This window comes from Epinephelus lanceolatus, chromosome 9, assembly GCF_041903045.1.
Source record: "Epinephelus lanceolatus isolate andai-2023 chromosome 9, ASM4190304v1, whole genome shotgun sequence".
Classification (NCBI taxonomy): domain Eukaryota; kingdom Metazoa; phylum Chordata; class Actinopteri; order Perciformes; family Serranidae; genus Epinephelus; species Epinephelus lanceolatus.
The window spans coordinates 36,818,967-36,836,229 of NC_135742.1; the positions used below are offsets into that span (position 1 = coordinate 36,818,967).

At 39.3% G+C, this 17,263-nt stretch overlaps 1 protein-coding gene across 2 annotated transcripts; it reads left to right on the forward strand.

Moving 5' to 3' along the window:
- Nucleotides 1–364: 364 nt before the first annotated feature.
- On the forward strand, nucleotides 365–15,190 carry atad1a (ATPase family AAA domain containing 1a). Of its 2 annotated transcripts, none has more exons than XM_033620488.2 (10): nucleotides 365–442; nucleotides 2,265–2,465; nucleotides 2,735–2,833; nucleotides 2,942–3,062; nucleotides 5,179–5,379; nucleotides 5,985–6,091; nucleotides 6,772–6,861; nucleotides 7,551–7,601; nucleotides 7,851–8,023; nucleotides 10,500–15,190. In XM_033620488.2, the coding sequence occupies exons 2-10, from the start codon at nucleotides 2,292–2,294 to the stop codon at nucleotides 10,627–10,629; spliced, it is 1,146 nt and encodes a 381-aa protein (XP_033476379.1). In that variant the 5' UTR covers nucleotides 365–442; nucleotides 2,265–2,291; the 3' UTR covers nucleotides 10,630–15,190. The 2 variants fall into 2 exon arrangements, with proteins under 2 accessions (XP_033476379.1, XP_033476380.1); XM_033620489.2 differs by having other exon boundaries at nucleotides 379–442; nucleotides 2,231–2,465.
- Nucleotides 15,191–17,263: the final 2,073 nt, after the last annotated feature.

A 17,263-nucleotide genomic window follows, 5' to 3' on the forward strand; every position in this document is an offset into this window, starting at 1 on the left:
GTATCCTTCTGCATCTCCAAAATCCCACACTTAATATCTAATATCTATATCTAGATATAGATTGCAAAGATTTACTTAATAAAACCATCTGTCTTCTTATTCGCAAAAAAAAAAAAAAAAAACCCTCCAAGTCCACTTTTTCCTCCAAAGTGGACATGGACACTGAATCACTTATGGTTACTAGTCCACCATCTGATAACTACTTTTTTTCATTATTCTAACCTTCCTTTACAGTCTTTTTCCACCTACTGCTGTCCATGGTGCTGATATATGTATTATCTGTGTGTAAACTCTGCCCTCCAGTGGCTGGCTGACTAGGTGGATTCAAACCAATTCCGGAACCAATGTATTTGTTCCTACCCGAGTTACAAACCTTGGTGCACCTTTAATGCCTGTGTTTTGGCATTTTTGTTGCAGTGCTGTCGCTTCCCGTCTGTAGAAAGTAAGACTTATTTCTCTTTAATTTAAGGAGGGTTGGGGGGGGGTATAACAGTTATTCCCGGGAGGTGCCACGGGGAGAAAAAATAATATAAAATGAAACTGAGGCCATGTTTTACTAAAGCTAGCACTAGAGATGCTATTACGTGGCCTCGCTTTACTAATGCTTGGCCTCCAGATTGTTTAATTCGTTCCTCGTTTTGGTTCATTAGTATGCTCAATATAAGTGTAACGTTACAGAGAGGCAGCGCCACAGACCAGCCTGTCCACAGGGGTGAGGTTAGTTAGATATTTCATATTCGCCGGTTTTCGCGGCTAATATCGTTAATAGCTGTATCAAAGCCTTGATATCCGCCAGTTTTTGGGTACGTCGGAAAGCTAATTTAGGCAGATGTTTCACAGTTTTATCACCTCGAAATAATCAAAAATGACGATACAGTTGAGAGTGCAGCGAACTGAGTGCCTGTCCAACGCGTCTGATTGTAGGCGTAGTGAGGGACCGTCCTAAAAGTGCAGTACTACCCATTTAAATATTAAATATCTTTTTTGTTTTTCAACGTAGAAATCTCAAACCATTCATACCTTCCATTATAAAGAGCCCGTCAACATTTCACATCTGTAAGGTTGTAAATAAATGTAGCAAATTATGGTTATGCATGCCCTATGTCCATAATCGTGCACAGTTCAAGGTTGTCTTGTCAACAACCTGCTCATTCATTAATATATTGACGTGAAACCACCTATGATGTGTCTTTAACATCCCCTCACAACTTTCAATGCTGTTGTGAGATGAGACTGAGATTGCCCTGAGCAAATCCCTCAGCATCATTATCAATGACCTACTGCTGAGATACACACATTTCAAGGTTGTAATTTCAGTATTGCTTATTGATGAATATATTGACAACAAATCACTTGCCACGTGTCCTCTCATAACATTCACAGCTGGTAGTTTATGGGAGAGCCCTTAGCAAATCTCTGAGCATTTTTATCAGTGATCTATATCATTAAATATCTAAATTTGAAGGAGGTGATTTCAATAGCTTGCTCATTTGTGAATATATTGAATTCAAATCACATATCACATTTCTGTGACATCCTGTCACAACTTTAACAGCTTTGAGTTTGTGGAAAAGCCCTTGGCAAATGTCTTGGCATTATTATCAGTAACTTGTTGCCTTTAATATGGACATTTTAAGCTGTGATTTCAACAGCTTGCTCATTTAAAATTAATAAATAGATGTGAAACCCCCTCTGATGTGTCTTTGACATCCTTTACATCTTTCACAGCTGTAAGTTTGTGGAAAAGCCCTCGGCAAATCTCATAACATACTTATCGATGATCTATTGCTTTGATATGCACAGTTTAAGGTTGTAATTTCAACTGCTGGCTGAGTCATTTTATGAATATATTGACAGAAATACTTCTCATGTGTCTGTAACATCCTGTCACAACTTTCACAATGCTTAATACAGCATAAACATTTTTAACAATGTATGGTTTATCACTCCACTCTTCCATTCAGCATACATCTTATCCAACAAGTAGTATGCAATGTTATGTTAAAGACATTAAACTTGATGATTTGGTTCAACCTACTGACAGCCATTCACCATGTATTTTGATGGTCAGCCAAAAAATATTGGTGTGGGTAAAATGTCATTTACACTTATTGTCATTTAAAATATAGAAATGTGCAGCAAAGCAACATTACATTGTGTGATTTGTCAAATCAAGCAATATGGGATCTCGTGACCTCCATTTGACTGTTGCTACATTATCTGTGTCCAGTTTCTATCTGTCTTATCCCTACATCTTTCTCCAGCCAATGGACTGACATCAGCCAGCAGAGATGCTGCTTAAAGATCTTCCCAGAGAGGCCCTGATGCGGCCATTATCCAGGAATGAAGTGGTGGGCATGTTGTTGAGGTTGACCATCTTTGGCGCAGCGACCTACTACAGCATCAAATGGGTTGTAGACGCTATGGACCCCACTGCCAAACAGAAAAACCAAGCCAAGAAAAGGGTATAAAGAACATAAGCACTATCTGTGCAATTTAATACCCATACTACCATACAATTTACTATGTCAGAATAAGATGTAGTAATGCATAGTATGTGAAAAGCAGTATGCAAGAAACAAGATGATGTCTTACTGCATCTGGTTACATATTGCAGTATGCAAGCCAGCATGCATTTCTGGCTGTTGTGACCCACAATCCTCTGTGCTTCAGAATGCAGCTTAATTGTTATCCTTGTGTGTCTTCAGCTGTGGTGTGTGTTTCCTCTCTACAGGCAGAACAGCTGATGAAGAGGATTGGCGTTGAGGGCGTCAAACTCACAGAGTATGAGATGAATATTGCATCTCATCTAGTTGATCCTCAAACTATGAAGGTAACAGTTGTTATCCTCATCCATGATTCATGATATTGAGATTATGAAGTGCCGTGACATTTTTACTCTTTTTATCATTGCACTTCACTGTACTCTACCCTCCTGCAGGTGTCCTGGAGAGATATAGCAGGTCTGGATGAGGTTATCAACGAGCTGCAAGACACAGTCATCCTGCCCTTTCAGAAGAGACACCTTTTAACTGGATCCAAACTCTTTCAGCCCCCTAAAGGTACTGCAGCAAGTCACCCAATCAGAGCTATAATGGTCAAACCTCACACACAATCTTTAAGCTATAAACTAGTTATAGGACAGAATAAGACACACTTCTTAAAGTGATTGTGAGTAATATACTAATAGATTGGTAACCACACATTATATCTGGAATTATTTAATCTTCAGTGCTTCTACAAATTATTTGGACAATGACGCATTTTTGTTGTTCAACTTTTTTAGGTTTTTTTCATCCACATTGGGCCAACTGTGTAGGAATTGTAGCTGTTCTTACTCATTAACACAATTTTAGGGAAGAGAGAGTTTCATTATATATTATTAATTACTGTTTCACTTCAGTGCACACTTTCAACACAATATTTAACACAAATGATAAGATGTGATATGTAGCAGAATAATACACAGGTCATGATCAAACAGGAGCAGTAAGAACCCAAATTCTAGTACTACATGCCCCCTTTTCAGAATCAGTAATTAACATGAATGGTCTGCCATGGATGGTCTGCTAATACTGTCAGCAGACACTTGCGGTGCAGTCCAATCACAGTTGCAGCGCTATACTGTGAGACCATTTACTGTGGTATGACAGTTCATTCAGTGTATACATTTGCTTGTCCATGGTATACTTCCATTAAATAAATAGTATGAAATACCAGGATGTCCTACTGCATCAAGTCGCATTTTGCAGTATGCAAGTCAGCATGCTTATCTGGCTGTTTGATTACAGTCCTCTATGCAGCGGAAGATTTGTCACATAAACCGAGCCACAGACAGAGGACAGCTCAATGACAGCTGACAGAAGCCATAATGACTATAATAAATCATAACAAACAATCTACAGTGTATCCATATAACTTAAAAGTTGAAACTACATACAGTATATTGCAAAACTAGGGCTCTCTTTGTCGACCTCCGTCTCCAGCTAGCTTTTTGTCGTATCTCCAAGGTAACATTAAATGATAACATTAGGAAATGCTGCGTTCCAAATTGCATACTGTTTCTTTCTACTTCAGTTTTTTTGCTATGGACTGTGATGGATGTATGAGCAAGAGGGTCATAGTTCAAGGCGCAATGTTACCACCAAGTAGTGTGTCCGAATTGTGTGCATCCTGGATGCAGCAGTACATATATTGTAAAGGCAGCTGCAGTATGTACTGAAAGTAAAAAGAAAAAATATGTGATTCAGAATGCAGAGTGTGTTTCGCATGTCCTGAGGCCAGCTTAATTTTTAAATGTGTGTTTTCCATTCAGTGACTTGAAGAACACTGTGTAGCCATAATATCTCCTTAGTTGCTTCGTCTGTATGTTCAGGATCCTCCGGCTTCTTTGTCCTACAACTCTGGGACCATGTGTAAACGACACAACACTGTATACTCAGCCTTTTAACTCAATGGTCAATATTAATTTCTAAATATACTGTAGAACCAAAACAAACAGAACCAAGTCACTGTTACATTTTCTGACTGCACTTTCTGTCATGACTGCAAATACTTTGAATTGAAGTGCATCAGAAGGTAGCCAGTATAAAAGTAGGTTTTAATATCCTCTGCATTGACAACCTGCAGATATCAGAAGTTGTTATAAGCCACACTGGTTTGTGTGTTAGCCATTCTCTTTCTCATTATTGTCAGATAGCCATCCGGTGCATTATGCCTTTATCTAGAGCTATGTGCCAAAAAGCATCTGATGAGATTTATTCACTTGGCAGCCTGACAGCAGATGATCATTGAGAGGAACACTTTACTTTCTGTAGAGAGTTTTTACTGTTTAGCACAAAGCTTTATACAGAGCATGAGGATGAGTCAACCTCCAGAATTAGCCATTATGGAAATCCAGTTCCATTCCTAGTCTCCAGCCTTTGTTTGTGTCATGGAAGTGTTTAAAAGTATGCAGTAAGTTGTGCCAAGTTTTGCGTCTGTACTTGTGTTAAAGAAGACCAAGTAAGGCAAAATAGCTCCACACAGTTGCCAGTAATTGTTGATCGTTGTTACAGATTCCTTCAATAATAAGGTCTATAAATTAAATTTGTCCGTACTAAATTTACAGTATTTATTTTATTGTTTTTTTTTTTAATTTGTAAATTCCTAATTTCTGTTCATATTTTGTCCTTGCAGGTGTTTTATTGTTTGGTCCTCCAGGATGTGGGAAGACCATGATTGCCAAGGCAACAGCCAAAGCCTCGGGTTGCAAGTTTATCAACCTTCAGGCATCCACGCTGACAGACATGTGGTACGGCGAATCACAGAAGCTGACTGCTGCGGTCTTCTCATTGGCTGTCAAAATCCAGCCCTGCATCATCTTCATTGATGAGATCGGTGAGTTTGATTAGTTTGTGGTAATTTTGCAGGTGTTAGGTTATATAATGTTCATTCTCGGAACCCATCGGCTGTATTCAGCGTCTGACTTCCAGCAGACGGCGATACAGCCTCTGGTGGCAGACCCCCAATTTTTTGGCATTCCGGTTTGATTTGGGCGGAGGAGGCGAATTTCTGTTTCCGACTTTCGTTTATATATAAGTAAATATGCTGAACCATTGCGATGGATTCAGAGTTTGTAGTGACACCAATTGTGTTCCACCTCGTTAGTTCACCACACGGACCGTTTAACCTGGCAACAACTGCAGCCGGCTCAAACGTGATTGATCAATATCACGCGGACTACAAACAGCCTACAACCGGAAACCAGGGCTCTTCCGCTCTTCTTCCGGAGGCAAGATCTCCAGGGTTTGCCTACAGACTCTACATTCACTGAATGTAGACTCTACATTCACTGAATGTAGAGTCTGTATATAGAGCCTATATATTGTTAAATATGATCTGTTCTTATCTTACTCTTTCATGCATAAAGTCTGTTTTGCAGATCTGTTTTGGATAAATGCTGTCTTCATCCTTGTTTTTGCTCCTCATGTCTTGCGTGTTAGAGTCATTTTTGAGGAACCGCTCCAGCCTGGACCATGAGGCCACAGCCATGATGAAGGCCCAGTTCATGAGCCTGTGGGACGGCCTGGATACGTCCTCAACCACACAGGTAACACAAACATAGCTCTCTCCTATACTGTAATGTGCATACCACATTGAGTCATACTGGCATCATGTAGGACATAATACCTGTTCCACATGGTGCCTGTGCTGTGTTTGAGGTGTTAGGTGCTGTGCACATGCTGCATCTTTAACCACCTGGACAACCAAGTTTGGGTGCTGGATGCTACTCTTGTGCCTTTTCTATGCCAGGTTTCAAGAGCTCAGCAGCAGATTGCGTCTGAGGATGCTAAGCAACCTCAACAAGCACTGTGTCATAGCCTGTTTACCTGAAATCCTTGTGCAGAGCTGATCTTCAGCCAGGTGCTGTTTGTGTGTTGGCCTGTAGTCAGTAAGACAGATGTAATGCTCTGGCAGCTCTGCACTAAAATTATCAACTTCTTTTCCATATTTATCACAGACAATATTTACTGAAGGTGCGCACTGCTGTGTTCCAAAAGTTGAACTCAGTTTGTCTCAGGGCACAGCCATCAGCCTTGAAATACAGGCGCTTGGGAACGCACGCGCACCGGGACAGCTTCACTTGGGTGTTGTTGGGTGCGTCTGCCCACATCTGCACTGAAAACAATGAATTTGAGTGTGCAAAAAAAAACGCAGCATGTGTACGCCCCCTGCAGTGGCTGGCTTTGTCAGCATAATGTATTCACATTGTGATTTGTGCAATTGTAGGTGATGGTGATGGGAGCTACAAACAGGCCACAGGACGTGGATCCAGCCATTCTGCGCAGGATGCCCGCCACTTTTCATGTTGGCCTGCCAGTAAGACGCACACACACACACCAGCAAAAACAGTTGCCATCAATGTAATCTAAATTAACACACAAAAATTCATACAGTATTTAATATGTTGAAAGAATTATGTTTTCTGCCACTCTGTTTTATATGTCACATTAAGGTACATTTACTTTTCATATGTGTGGGGCAGTTTTACCCAGAAGGATAAGCTTTTGTTTAACTAACTCTGGGCCCCACTGTACCACATCATTTGCTAATCTCCATATAGTGATTGAAACGGTGCGTTTTATTGAGTGCTTTCAACTACACATAAAGTAAAGGAGCACAGCTTAAACTCACTGAACTGTGAGTGTGTCTCAGATTGTCTTATGGCTGCCGGCCAAACCACATTAAGCAGGTGCTAAATCTTTTCCTCTAGTACAATAAACAGCTCCTTGTCATGTCAGTTATAAATGTACGTGAGCTGTTGATGCTGAGCAGGAAAATATAGTGCTTGAGTATAATTGTAGCTTTTCGCAGTAAATGTATTAGTGTATTGTTTATGTATAATGTGTTGAGGCAGTGTAAGTGGCACTTAGTGTCTGGTGATTAGAAAGTATTTAAGCTGGTGATTAGTTGCTAATTGAAAGGTACATTCTTTTTTTAATTAATAGTTTGCACGTTATTATGCTTTTATTTTTCTAATAAGAACTACTGTCCTTTTGTCTTTGCAGAACACAAGACAAAGACAGGACATCCTGAGGCTGATTTTAGCAGGAGAAAATGTAAGAAGTGATTTCTTTTCATCCTAGTCAGCCGAGGAAGAAATTACTCTATTCACTGCTCTCTTATGTCACTCTCAGAGACCATTTCACACCTGTATTTTCACTGTCAAATCACATTAAAGTAAATCAGTTCACCCATGAACAGGTGGCACTGATTGGCACTAAGAAACACACCCCAAGACTTGTGACAGCTAACAGATTAAGTCTTTGTAATTGCCTGACATTGCTCTCCTTTGCTTTTCTGCTCAGCTGAGCAATGCCATTAATCTGAGGGAGATTGCTGAGAAGACAGAGAGTTACTCTGGCAGTGACCTCCGGGAGCTTTGCCGCGATGCTGCCATGTACCGAGTCCGGGACTACGTCCGCAAGGAGCAGATGAGGCAGATCGCTCAGCAGCTGCAGGACTGCGAAGAGGAGGAGAAGTATGACTCACATACAAACACCCACAAGATTTCATAGCCATTGTGTCCGCTGAGCATCTCTTTGTTTAAATACAGTACCCATCCTAAACAGTCGAGGTTAGACCAGTGTGGGCTTTTGAAAGCTGATAGCAATATTATTTTGAATGATGTATGCACTGGTACTCTTTAATATTCCCACAAATGACCCACTCTTTTCAGTGTCCAGTGGGATATAAAAACTAAAACATGAATGCACTCTAATGAACTCTAATCATGATACACATTAAACTAATGTTGGGTCTCAGGCCAAAGAACTATTGGAGTGTTGATCATTGTCAACGTGAAGTAAATTAATTCAATGAGAAGGTAGCAGAGGTGGATCTGATTGATTTTTAAAGCACCTTATACTTTATACAGGCTAAAATCTGATCTGTGTAACCCAGGCCTCAGCTGTTGCTAAGCGACTATTGAAACCCTCTTGGAAGCACGATTGCTAAAAGAAGAAGTATTTTTAACTTTTAGTTCTCAGCACTCTAAACACTAAGGCATCAGCATGTTGTTTCAAGTCACTATAAGACATGACGTTCAGCCTTACTTTAGTTCTTTGTGTCAATACACTGACTTCATCCTGTGGTCTTTTTTAAAAACGTTTATTTAGAAGTCAGTTTGTCCCACCAGCACAATTATTAGAATAAAAGAAAATTGACTACACTACGAATAGGAATATGTATTAGATATATTGCAACCAACTTTTTCACCATGTTGAGATCATGAAAAAAATGAAAGTACTGAGGGCATGTAAAAGAACAGTAAAACAGATTTTCTTTTTAAAAAATCCAAACTGTACAACTTAAAAAGACAATATAAAATATGTAATACGTTATACATATTTAAATACCTAAACTTTGGAGGGAGGTGAAACAGCTCCAAAACCTCAAAAAAAATCACTAAATAACTGTAAGGTTTCTGGAGAAGCATTTTGCTTTGCTTTTGTGAATTTTAAAGGTCCAGTGTGTAGGATTACGGAATACATTGCAAGAAGTAAAACATAATATTCATAACTATGTTTGTATTGTGTAAAATCACCTGAAACTGAGAATCATTGTGTTTTTGTTACCATACAATGAGCCGCTTATTTCTCAACAGACTTATTCATGTTGTTTCTGCAGTAGCCCAGAATGGACAAATCAAACACTGGCTCTAGATAGGGCCTTTCACGTTTTGGCATAGTTCTCACACAGCACAATTTTTAGTTGGCAACAATCTGTGACCTCACAGCTAGATGCCACTGAATCCTATACACCAGCCCGTTAAGAACCCAGTTATGTTCCAAACACACACAAAAAAAATTTCAATAGTGGATTTCTTCTCTAAATGCACTGATACCAGTGATACCATATCATTACCAGAAAAAGTTTTTTGATTAGGATACCTTATTATTTGTTATTTTTCTGTCTATTCTAAAGTACTGAGAATCTGAATGCAGAAACCACCTTATTGTAAAAATAACAATAAATGGTCTTGACAGACCTTCTTCTTCCACCTCTGCCATCTCTCCAGAAAACAGTATGTTGAAAACCTGAATATTGCGTGAACATAATCAATAGAATGCTTAATAAGCTGATTGTATCATTAGGAAATCAAGAACAGTTCTTCCCTGTTCAAACAGTATTTCCCTATTTATCTTCTGCTGACATTCAGACGCCTTGTCCTTTCACATGGATGGATATTTTTGACACAATCCTGAGTAAATGCTATAAATCTTTCATGTGATATTTTTACATGTAAAAGTAATCTCATGTTTTCCTACAAAAACTGTTATAACACAAATTTTGTCCTTTAACAATCACTGTCAGCCACACTTGTTAAAAAAGGGGGTGTGGCTCTACTGTAGTCCACTGTAGATGATGTGGAACACTGTGATTACTTCCGAACATCCCATCAAATAAGTCTGCGCATCTGGGTGGAGTCAGATGACAGAAATCATAGATCTAGACATATTAGAAATAGTTATTTACATTGGAATGGACGGGTTATCTGGACAAGCTAGATCTTTAATTGACAGAGGCTCTCTAAAGTTACAGGGTGACTGATGTCAGACAGCTCAAGTATTTTATACTGTATTTTCCTTTTAGTGTAAAACAGCTGAGTACAATGTGTAGCTTTCTTGTATACCACTGCGAAAACACGTACTATAAAGTGTAGTTTACATAAGGAATACAAATAGTGTGCAGAATGGAATGGAGACACAGCTACTGTTTTTGTTGTTCACCTCGGCCTTTGGTTGAGTACAGTCACCTCTATTTGGTCTTTTACCTTTGTTATATTTCACTGTATAAATGTTTTTTTTTTTTGTGTGTGTGTTGTTGTTGTTGTTCTTGCTTATTTAACTGTAAAGCACTTTGGTTGGCCGTTGGCTGTTGGCTGTAGCTGACATTGACATTGACATTGAAGGCCTCTGTCTCTGACCTCTGACCTCTTATGTCCTTTGCCGCAGACCTGTGGATGAGGAGCGGTTGCGGCCAGTCACCCAGCTGGACCTCCTCTTCGGCCTGGACAAGATGAAGGAATCTAAGCGGGCCGCAGCCTTCATGTTACCCGTTGTGTCAGAGGTACCTCTGGACTAAACACCAACACTGCGCCACGATGGGAAACATTTTCTTCAAACTCACTGAGTTTGTGTTTCAACTCACCAAGCAGAGTCTCCTCCAACATGTCTGAGGTGCAGCTGGGAAAGCCAAGAGGCAGCCATACTTTTCATAAACTACTTTCCAGGCAGGGTTTGTTCTGAGCATGCTTACTTTCAGCACAACCCTGTCAGATGTGTAAAGTTACAATACAGTCAGAAATCTAATGTCTCCAATTCACCACTGACCTAAAGTCAGTGTCTTGCTCCTGGGCGCCATTAAAGTTTCTTCGGTAGTGAAAGCATTCTCCATACACATTATGAATCTGACTGAAGTTACGGCTAGTGATACTACAAACTACTATACTTCATCACAATAAGGTTCCATATATGGTCCTGCCACTGATTGTGAGCAGAGGGGACTGAGCACCATGATGCATGAGTGTGGACTCCAGACCAGTGTCATCCTTCAAGGTTTGCTGCTTAATTTCTAAATCAGGCATCTCCTGTCTTCTTTTTTGGGCAAACACAGACTTCAATAGACTTAACAAAGACTCAAATCACTTTAAAGTGATATAATCCAAGTTGTTTGGAAGAAATCATTCAGATGACCTCGGTCCTCCTAAGTCACAGTACACTATATTGTCTACAAATGCTGTTGTGTCATAGCAAGTTAGTCCTTAATGCATTTCAGTATGTTCAGCTTGTTATTTTCCAAATAACAAGCTGTCTATTATAGGGCTGGGTAAACATAATTGATTCAGTTGATTCAAATCAGTCTTCTTTGAATGATCTGAGATTGATTCATAAATCCAACATCGACCTTTAGATATATACCTTTACCTGCTGAAGCATGAAGCTTTAACCCTGTTAATCTCGCAAAAGTGATATTTCAGTCTGCTCTGTCCGCAGTTTCTCATCCATCACTGCCTATGGCATGTTTTACGCAAGCACAGCAAGCTAGCTCGGTTAATAGGGGTCTGTCTGTCTATCTTAGTTTGCAACAATCAAAATTTACCAGCGATGTCAGCAGGCACTCAATCACTGCAGCAGCAGAGGGAGGAGCACAGAGGACAGGATGAAGGATTGAGGTCTGTGTTCTTCATTCTTTCTAACCTCATCTAGTATTGTTATATCAGGAATATAATTTATTTTATTTACATTTTAGATTTCTATCTGGTGAGATATTATTGAGGTTATATAGTGAGTTTGCTGTTGTAATATAACTGTTGTGCTCTAGAAACGAAGCAAAATTGTTATTGTAACTGAATATCCCTCATAGAATTGATATTGCTTCGAATCAAATCGGGACCTTGTGAATCGGACTCAAATCGATTTAGGAAATCAGTGTTTATACCCAGCCCTAGTCTGATAAAGAAATGGTTTTCTTATTTTCAGGAATGCCAGATTTAGGTCTAATTATTCTAAGATAGCTCCACCTTTTACCAGCTGTCTTTTTATCCTGACCTAGCAAAGACTGCTTTCTCCTGGTGAATGTACTGACACTGTGTTTTTTTAAAGCTGACAAGAACATTGGATGTCATTTCTGTTTACTTTCCATGATCATTGATGAACTTTGATTGTTTTTCATGTTTGTTTGATTGCATCTTTGCTTTAAAAGTAAGAGAGGTTGTGTTTAGCCAACATGAGGTTGTAATAGAAATAGGGATGCACGATAAAATACCAGCACGTAACTGGTATCGGCCGATATTGGCTTTAAAATTAACGGATCAGAATCTTACATACATTGAAAAGCACTGTATTTCATGTCACCATCTGCTGGTGAGCCATCATGATGAGAGTATGCATGTATAATATGACGTTAATTCCACTACAGAAGAGACTTGATGATCACTAAAATTAGGTGGGGAAAAATGTGTATATATCAATGTCTGTATCCTTTATTGGCCAAATAAGTTGTTACATATCTGCATATTGGATATTGGCAAAAAATCAAATATTGTCCATCCCTAAATAGAAATCTGCAGTAATGTGGTACTCATCATGTAATGAGTTACTGCTCCTAAGGAGTACAAATTTAAATGTTTCTTTTCAGGCACAATGATTAATGTGTGTTTTTAGTCATAAAGCAAGCGCTGCTGTAGAATCCATGGAGTCACAGTATGTATATGAAAAGGAAGAACAGAACAAAGTCAGCCACAGGTGAAACACAATACATTTACTCAGCCTGCCAAGGCCAGAGCGCTCAGTGAGGCACCTCATTCCACTGAAAGTTTTTGTTCTTCTTTTTCATCACTTTTCAGCACAGTAGGGTAGAAATATATTTGAATGTAAGATCAAATAATCACAGTGTAAGCTTGAATTTGGCCTGGAAGTTTCTGTAGCAAAGCGGCCTTTCTCACAGCTGTCAGACAAAAGCAAATAACAAAACATTCAAGCAGAGATGGTAAAGATCGGGTCAGCACTTAAACCTTGTAATAAGAACCACAGCTACAATAACCTGAGCCAGAGGCAGCAATAAAGTATGCAGTCATATGCCAGTAAATCAATGACAATTATTACCCTACTACTAATAGCTATAAAATTATACATACTTTTTTTTTATCACTGCTCAGTCCTCAGCTGTTAGCAGATGTCTCATAGAAATTGTGCTGTGTGCATGCTTGTGAATGTGGAAGCACAATGCTGGGTTAAAGGTAAAAACTTTAAATGCACCTGAAGTACCCAAATCCAGTTATGTGTTCTACAATTAATATTTATTTCCCATCCAAAATGACAATAAGTGTTACATAAAGGGGGGCTTATCTTGCACAGCATAGCACAACTGTCATTGGTAGTTTCAAGCCAACAGTTCATGGTTTCATGGCCAGTGCCCACATTATGTAAGTAGCAAATGTACTGGCACCTATCTGTGCATGTGCATGTAGGTATTAAAATGAGGTACAGTGAGAGCATTGTTGCCTTAGTGCTATTTTAAGGCAGCAGAAAGCGATTATGTTGTTGACCAACAAAAACGTGGTTTATAGTCAGAATGGTGTTTTCTTGCTATGTAAAATGTGCCAACAAGCATTCACTTTGCTTGTTGCACACACAGGAACATGCAGATGGGTTGCAAGTGGGTGAAATAATACATTATTAATGTGGAAAATATCAATTACATTTTCTAAAATGTGAACATAGCAGAGCTGCAGAGCTGCTGTCTGATTCCCCATTAAGAGAAACGCTGTGCTCGTTTACATACAGGGAGCAGCATAACTTCCTTTATTTCAGAGGCTAAAAGTTTAGTTCTGTTTCCACTGTCAAGTTTGTAACTACAGTTTTTAGTTTTGTCCTTAAATGTCCCACGGTATTTCCTGCAGTGACATTACTGCTCTTTCTGCTTTACTCTCAGCTGAGTACTCACTTCTACAACTTGCCGAATTCACCATGTTAATAGCAGTATGGCAGGTGCAGGTACACCTGGCTTTTAAAGGGAATGGGAGATAACACTGATTTTTTTAATCCATGTTACGACCAAAACACATCTCTTTGTCATTGCAACTAGATTATGCACGGTTTTCTTTTCTTGAGAAAGGTCTGGTGAGCGAGACTATGCACGGTTTAACCAGCAAAAGTGGAGCTGGACACGCCCTAAATACACTTTATCCCTACATACACTTTAGACTATGTGCTATATTTAATTTAAATACACATGTTCAAATCTTACTGGTGTTTTTTTTTTTAACAGTTTTTAGTGTTATATTTATTGTGTTGTTATAATTATTAGTGAGTCTCCATTTTTTTTTTTTTTTTTTTTTTTTTTCCCACTTTGTTTTCATGAGTAAACTTTTAATGTCAGGTTCCGTGCATCAATCGTCTGTCATACACAACACATCAGGGTTTTTCTGGGTCATTTGCTTTTAGTCTCACTTTCAGGAGAGCATGGCTTTAAAATTCAAATGTTTTCAATCAGCTGTCACTCTGAAGTTGCTGTGACATGCTTCTCTGACTTCCCTCTGTATAAAAAAAAAGCCTCGTTATTCACCACATGGTCACAGCATGTGTTCACGGATCTGTTCGTGGGTCTCATACAGACCTTCCTCCCACGCAGTCTGAGGAAGCCAGGGCATAGCGGTCGTTAAACATGACCACATGGTGGCACTGCTGCTTCACTGTCCTGTTACTGAGGCAGGTGGAATAGCCTGAGAGACGGACTGCTCACATGATGAGCAGTTTGTAGCAATATGGTGAGATAATGAAATAGAGAACCCTGCATACTGGATTGTTTCTCTTTTATTGGTCCATTCAGTGATATTTAGACATTTGTTGCTCTTCATTAGAGTACCTCAGGTGACAGTTAAAGGTCAAAGTGTTGCCATGTAAACCAATGATTGTGTCACCGCAGCTTACAGGTCTTAGTCCCCTTTCCTGGGAGAAGGGTAGCACTTGTGTAAATGCTTTTTCTCAGTGCAGTATCACTATCAGGTCATTCATGTGGCAGAGACTAATCTATGGATACAGAGTGTTCATATGCAGTTACTGTAAAATACATTGTCAACTATGTGTATGTGTTGAATATGATATGTACTGTAAAGTGTATTTATTAAATTACACTGAAGAAATTGTTTCCTCTGTTATTTCAGCATGGATTCAACCTGTCTGTCTCCCTGCCCTTGTTTAAGTGAATTAAATGTCATAAACCTCATTATTCCCAAAAGAAGTTCAACTTGTGAAGATTTCAAATAATATAAAACTGTATATCCAAACCTTCTAATTACCCAAATAATTTAGTATATTGGCATATGTACTGTTACATTAATTTTACTCATAACTTTCTTTACTAGTGACAAAGTGTTGATTGTGTTTTATTTTTTCGACCCCAAAAAAGTGTGGCTGTAGGAGTCTGCTACTTTATTGTAAATTCTGCAGCTGTTGCAGTCATATCCTGTACCCTTTATGCATGCATTAATAAGCCATTGTTGGCCGTAATCAAGCTCTTACTCCTTCCACTCCTTCCTTCCTGTTGCTGTTTGCTCCAGCTCTACTCTTGGTATCTAACAAAAGCCTCGCATCTCTAATAAGTCCACTTTTCAGGACTTGCTGACAGCCAAACAATTTCAAAATTACAGTCTGAGTTTTTAATGGATGTCTGGCCAAGTGCTCTGAGGTCATGAAATCTGCATAAGGGCTATGCGAAACCATGTCAAATCATTTTTAAAAAAGCCTCTTGGGATTTACCAGGTTTTCATATGACAGCAGCTATTTGATAATGATGATGGCTCATGCTCTGTTTTAAGCTTCTACTGGATATAGTCCAAACTCAGACTGCTTTGAACATCAGCATGAAATCAGCTGCAGATATTCAAGATCCTCACAGGATCAATTCAGATGTTAGTGATCCTCTGACTTTTCATCAAGACCTGCAAATCAAATAACATCCCCATCAACTGCAGCTGCACAATACACTGTTTGCTTTTAATTAGCAAATGTTAGCATGTTAACAGGCTAAACCAAGGTGGTGAACACGGTAGACTTTAGGCCTATAAAGATGCTAAACATCAGCATGTTAATGTTGTCACTGTGAGCATGTTAGCAAGCTGTCGTTAGCATTTAGCTCACAGCACTGCAGCCTCACAGAGACACTCACATCGCTATAGACCCTTAGTTGATAAGTCATTTATAAATGCTTTATTCGGTGCTTTTATTCATTTATCAAGTCCCAAGTTACTGTGATTCTTGATTAAGAATCAAGCAAGTTGAGTCGAGTCCCTGCTGCAAATCAAGCAAGTCACAAGTCAAGTTATATGAAATTCTGATGATCTGGTAGAAGGATAGCATTCTAGCTAACCTTTGAACAGCCAATAAGCTAATGTGTTAGGTAAAAAGACACATTCAAGTAAGTAGTAAGTTGGATGTGGTGGTCCTCTTACATACCGCTTTTCTCTTTTTGGATCCGTCATCAACAAAATAATTCTGAATCCAAAGATTATTATTTTCAGAACAGCTCCCTCCATGGTAGCTACCTTGTGCATGTGTTGACCTCTGCTGATCCGCTGCATCCTCGTAGGTTGCCAGGTAATTTCTAAATAAGTCTCAAGTCTAAGTTAAGTCTCGAGTCATGAATAACAAGTCAACGTCTTTTATCCATGTTAGTCAAATAAGTCTCAAGTCCTTGAATATGCAAATCAAGTCTGACTCGAGTCAAGTCATATGACTTGAGTCCCTCACCCCCGGTGTGTAGGATGTGTAGTGAAGGGGTGGTGGTGGGTAGCAGCCATTTACTCCTAAGAAACAGATCACACTAAAAATGATCTATCACTGTTGGATCATCCTTTCTATGCTTTGCACGTGCGCACAGCAGGCTCACTCGCCAGCTTTAATGATGACAAAGCAGTATTTAGCACAAGGTCACTCCAAGCCCATTCATCTTATCTAAAGCCTAACCGTGGTTTTGGAATTCCCACAAAAAGGTGAACTGGTGCATTTTTGAGAAAGAGTTAAATGATGCCAATAAGTGCAGAGATGATGCCGCCCGCAGTTTGGACAGATGGTAAGGTGATATTTACAGTTTGGTATTTAATGAGGCAGAGTCTAGAGTGTTTTCCTCCAACTAAGTTCTGCAAGGATGCATGTCTGATCTTTGACTCAGAATCATTGGTTAGTTATTCATAAAGCTATTGATGAGTTATTCATGA

What these genes read in the sequence shown, in the direction of transcription:
- atad1a (XM_033620488.2), top strand. Translation starts at nt 2,292, where the DNA reads ATGCTGCTTAAAGATCTTCCCAGAGAGGCCCTGATGCGGCCATTATCC. An exon ending in ACTCTTTCAGCCCCCTAAAG is followed by an intron (nt 3,063 to 5,178) that starts GTACTGCAGCAA and finishes TTGTCCTTGCAG; the next exon opens with GTGTTTTATTGTTTGGTCCT. An exon ending in CATCTTCATTGATGAGATCG is followed by an intron (nt 5,380 to 5,984) that starts GTGAGTTTGATT and finishes CTTGCGTGTTAG; the next exon opens with AGTCATTTTTGAGGAACCGC.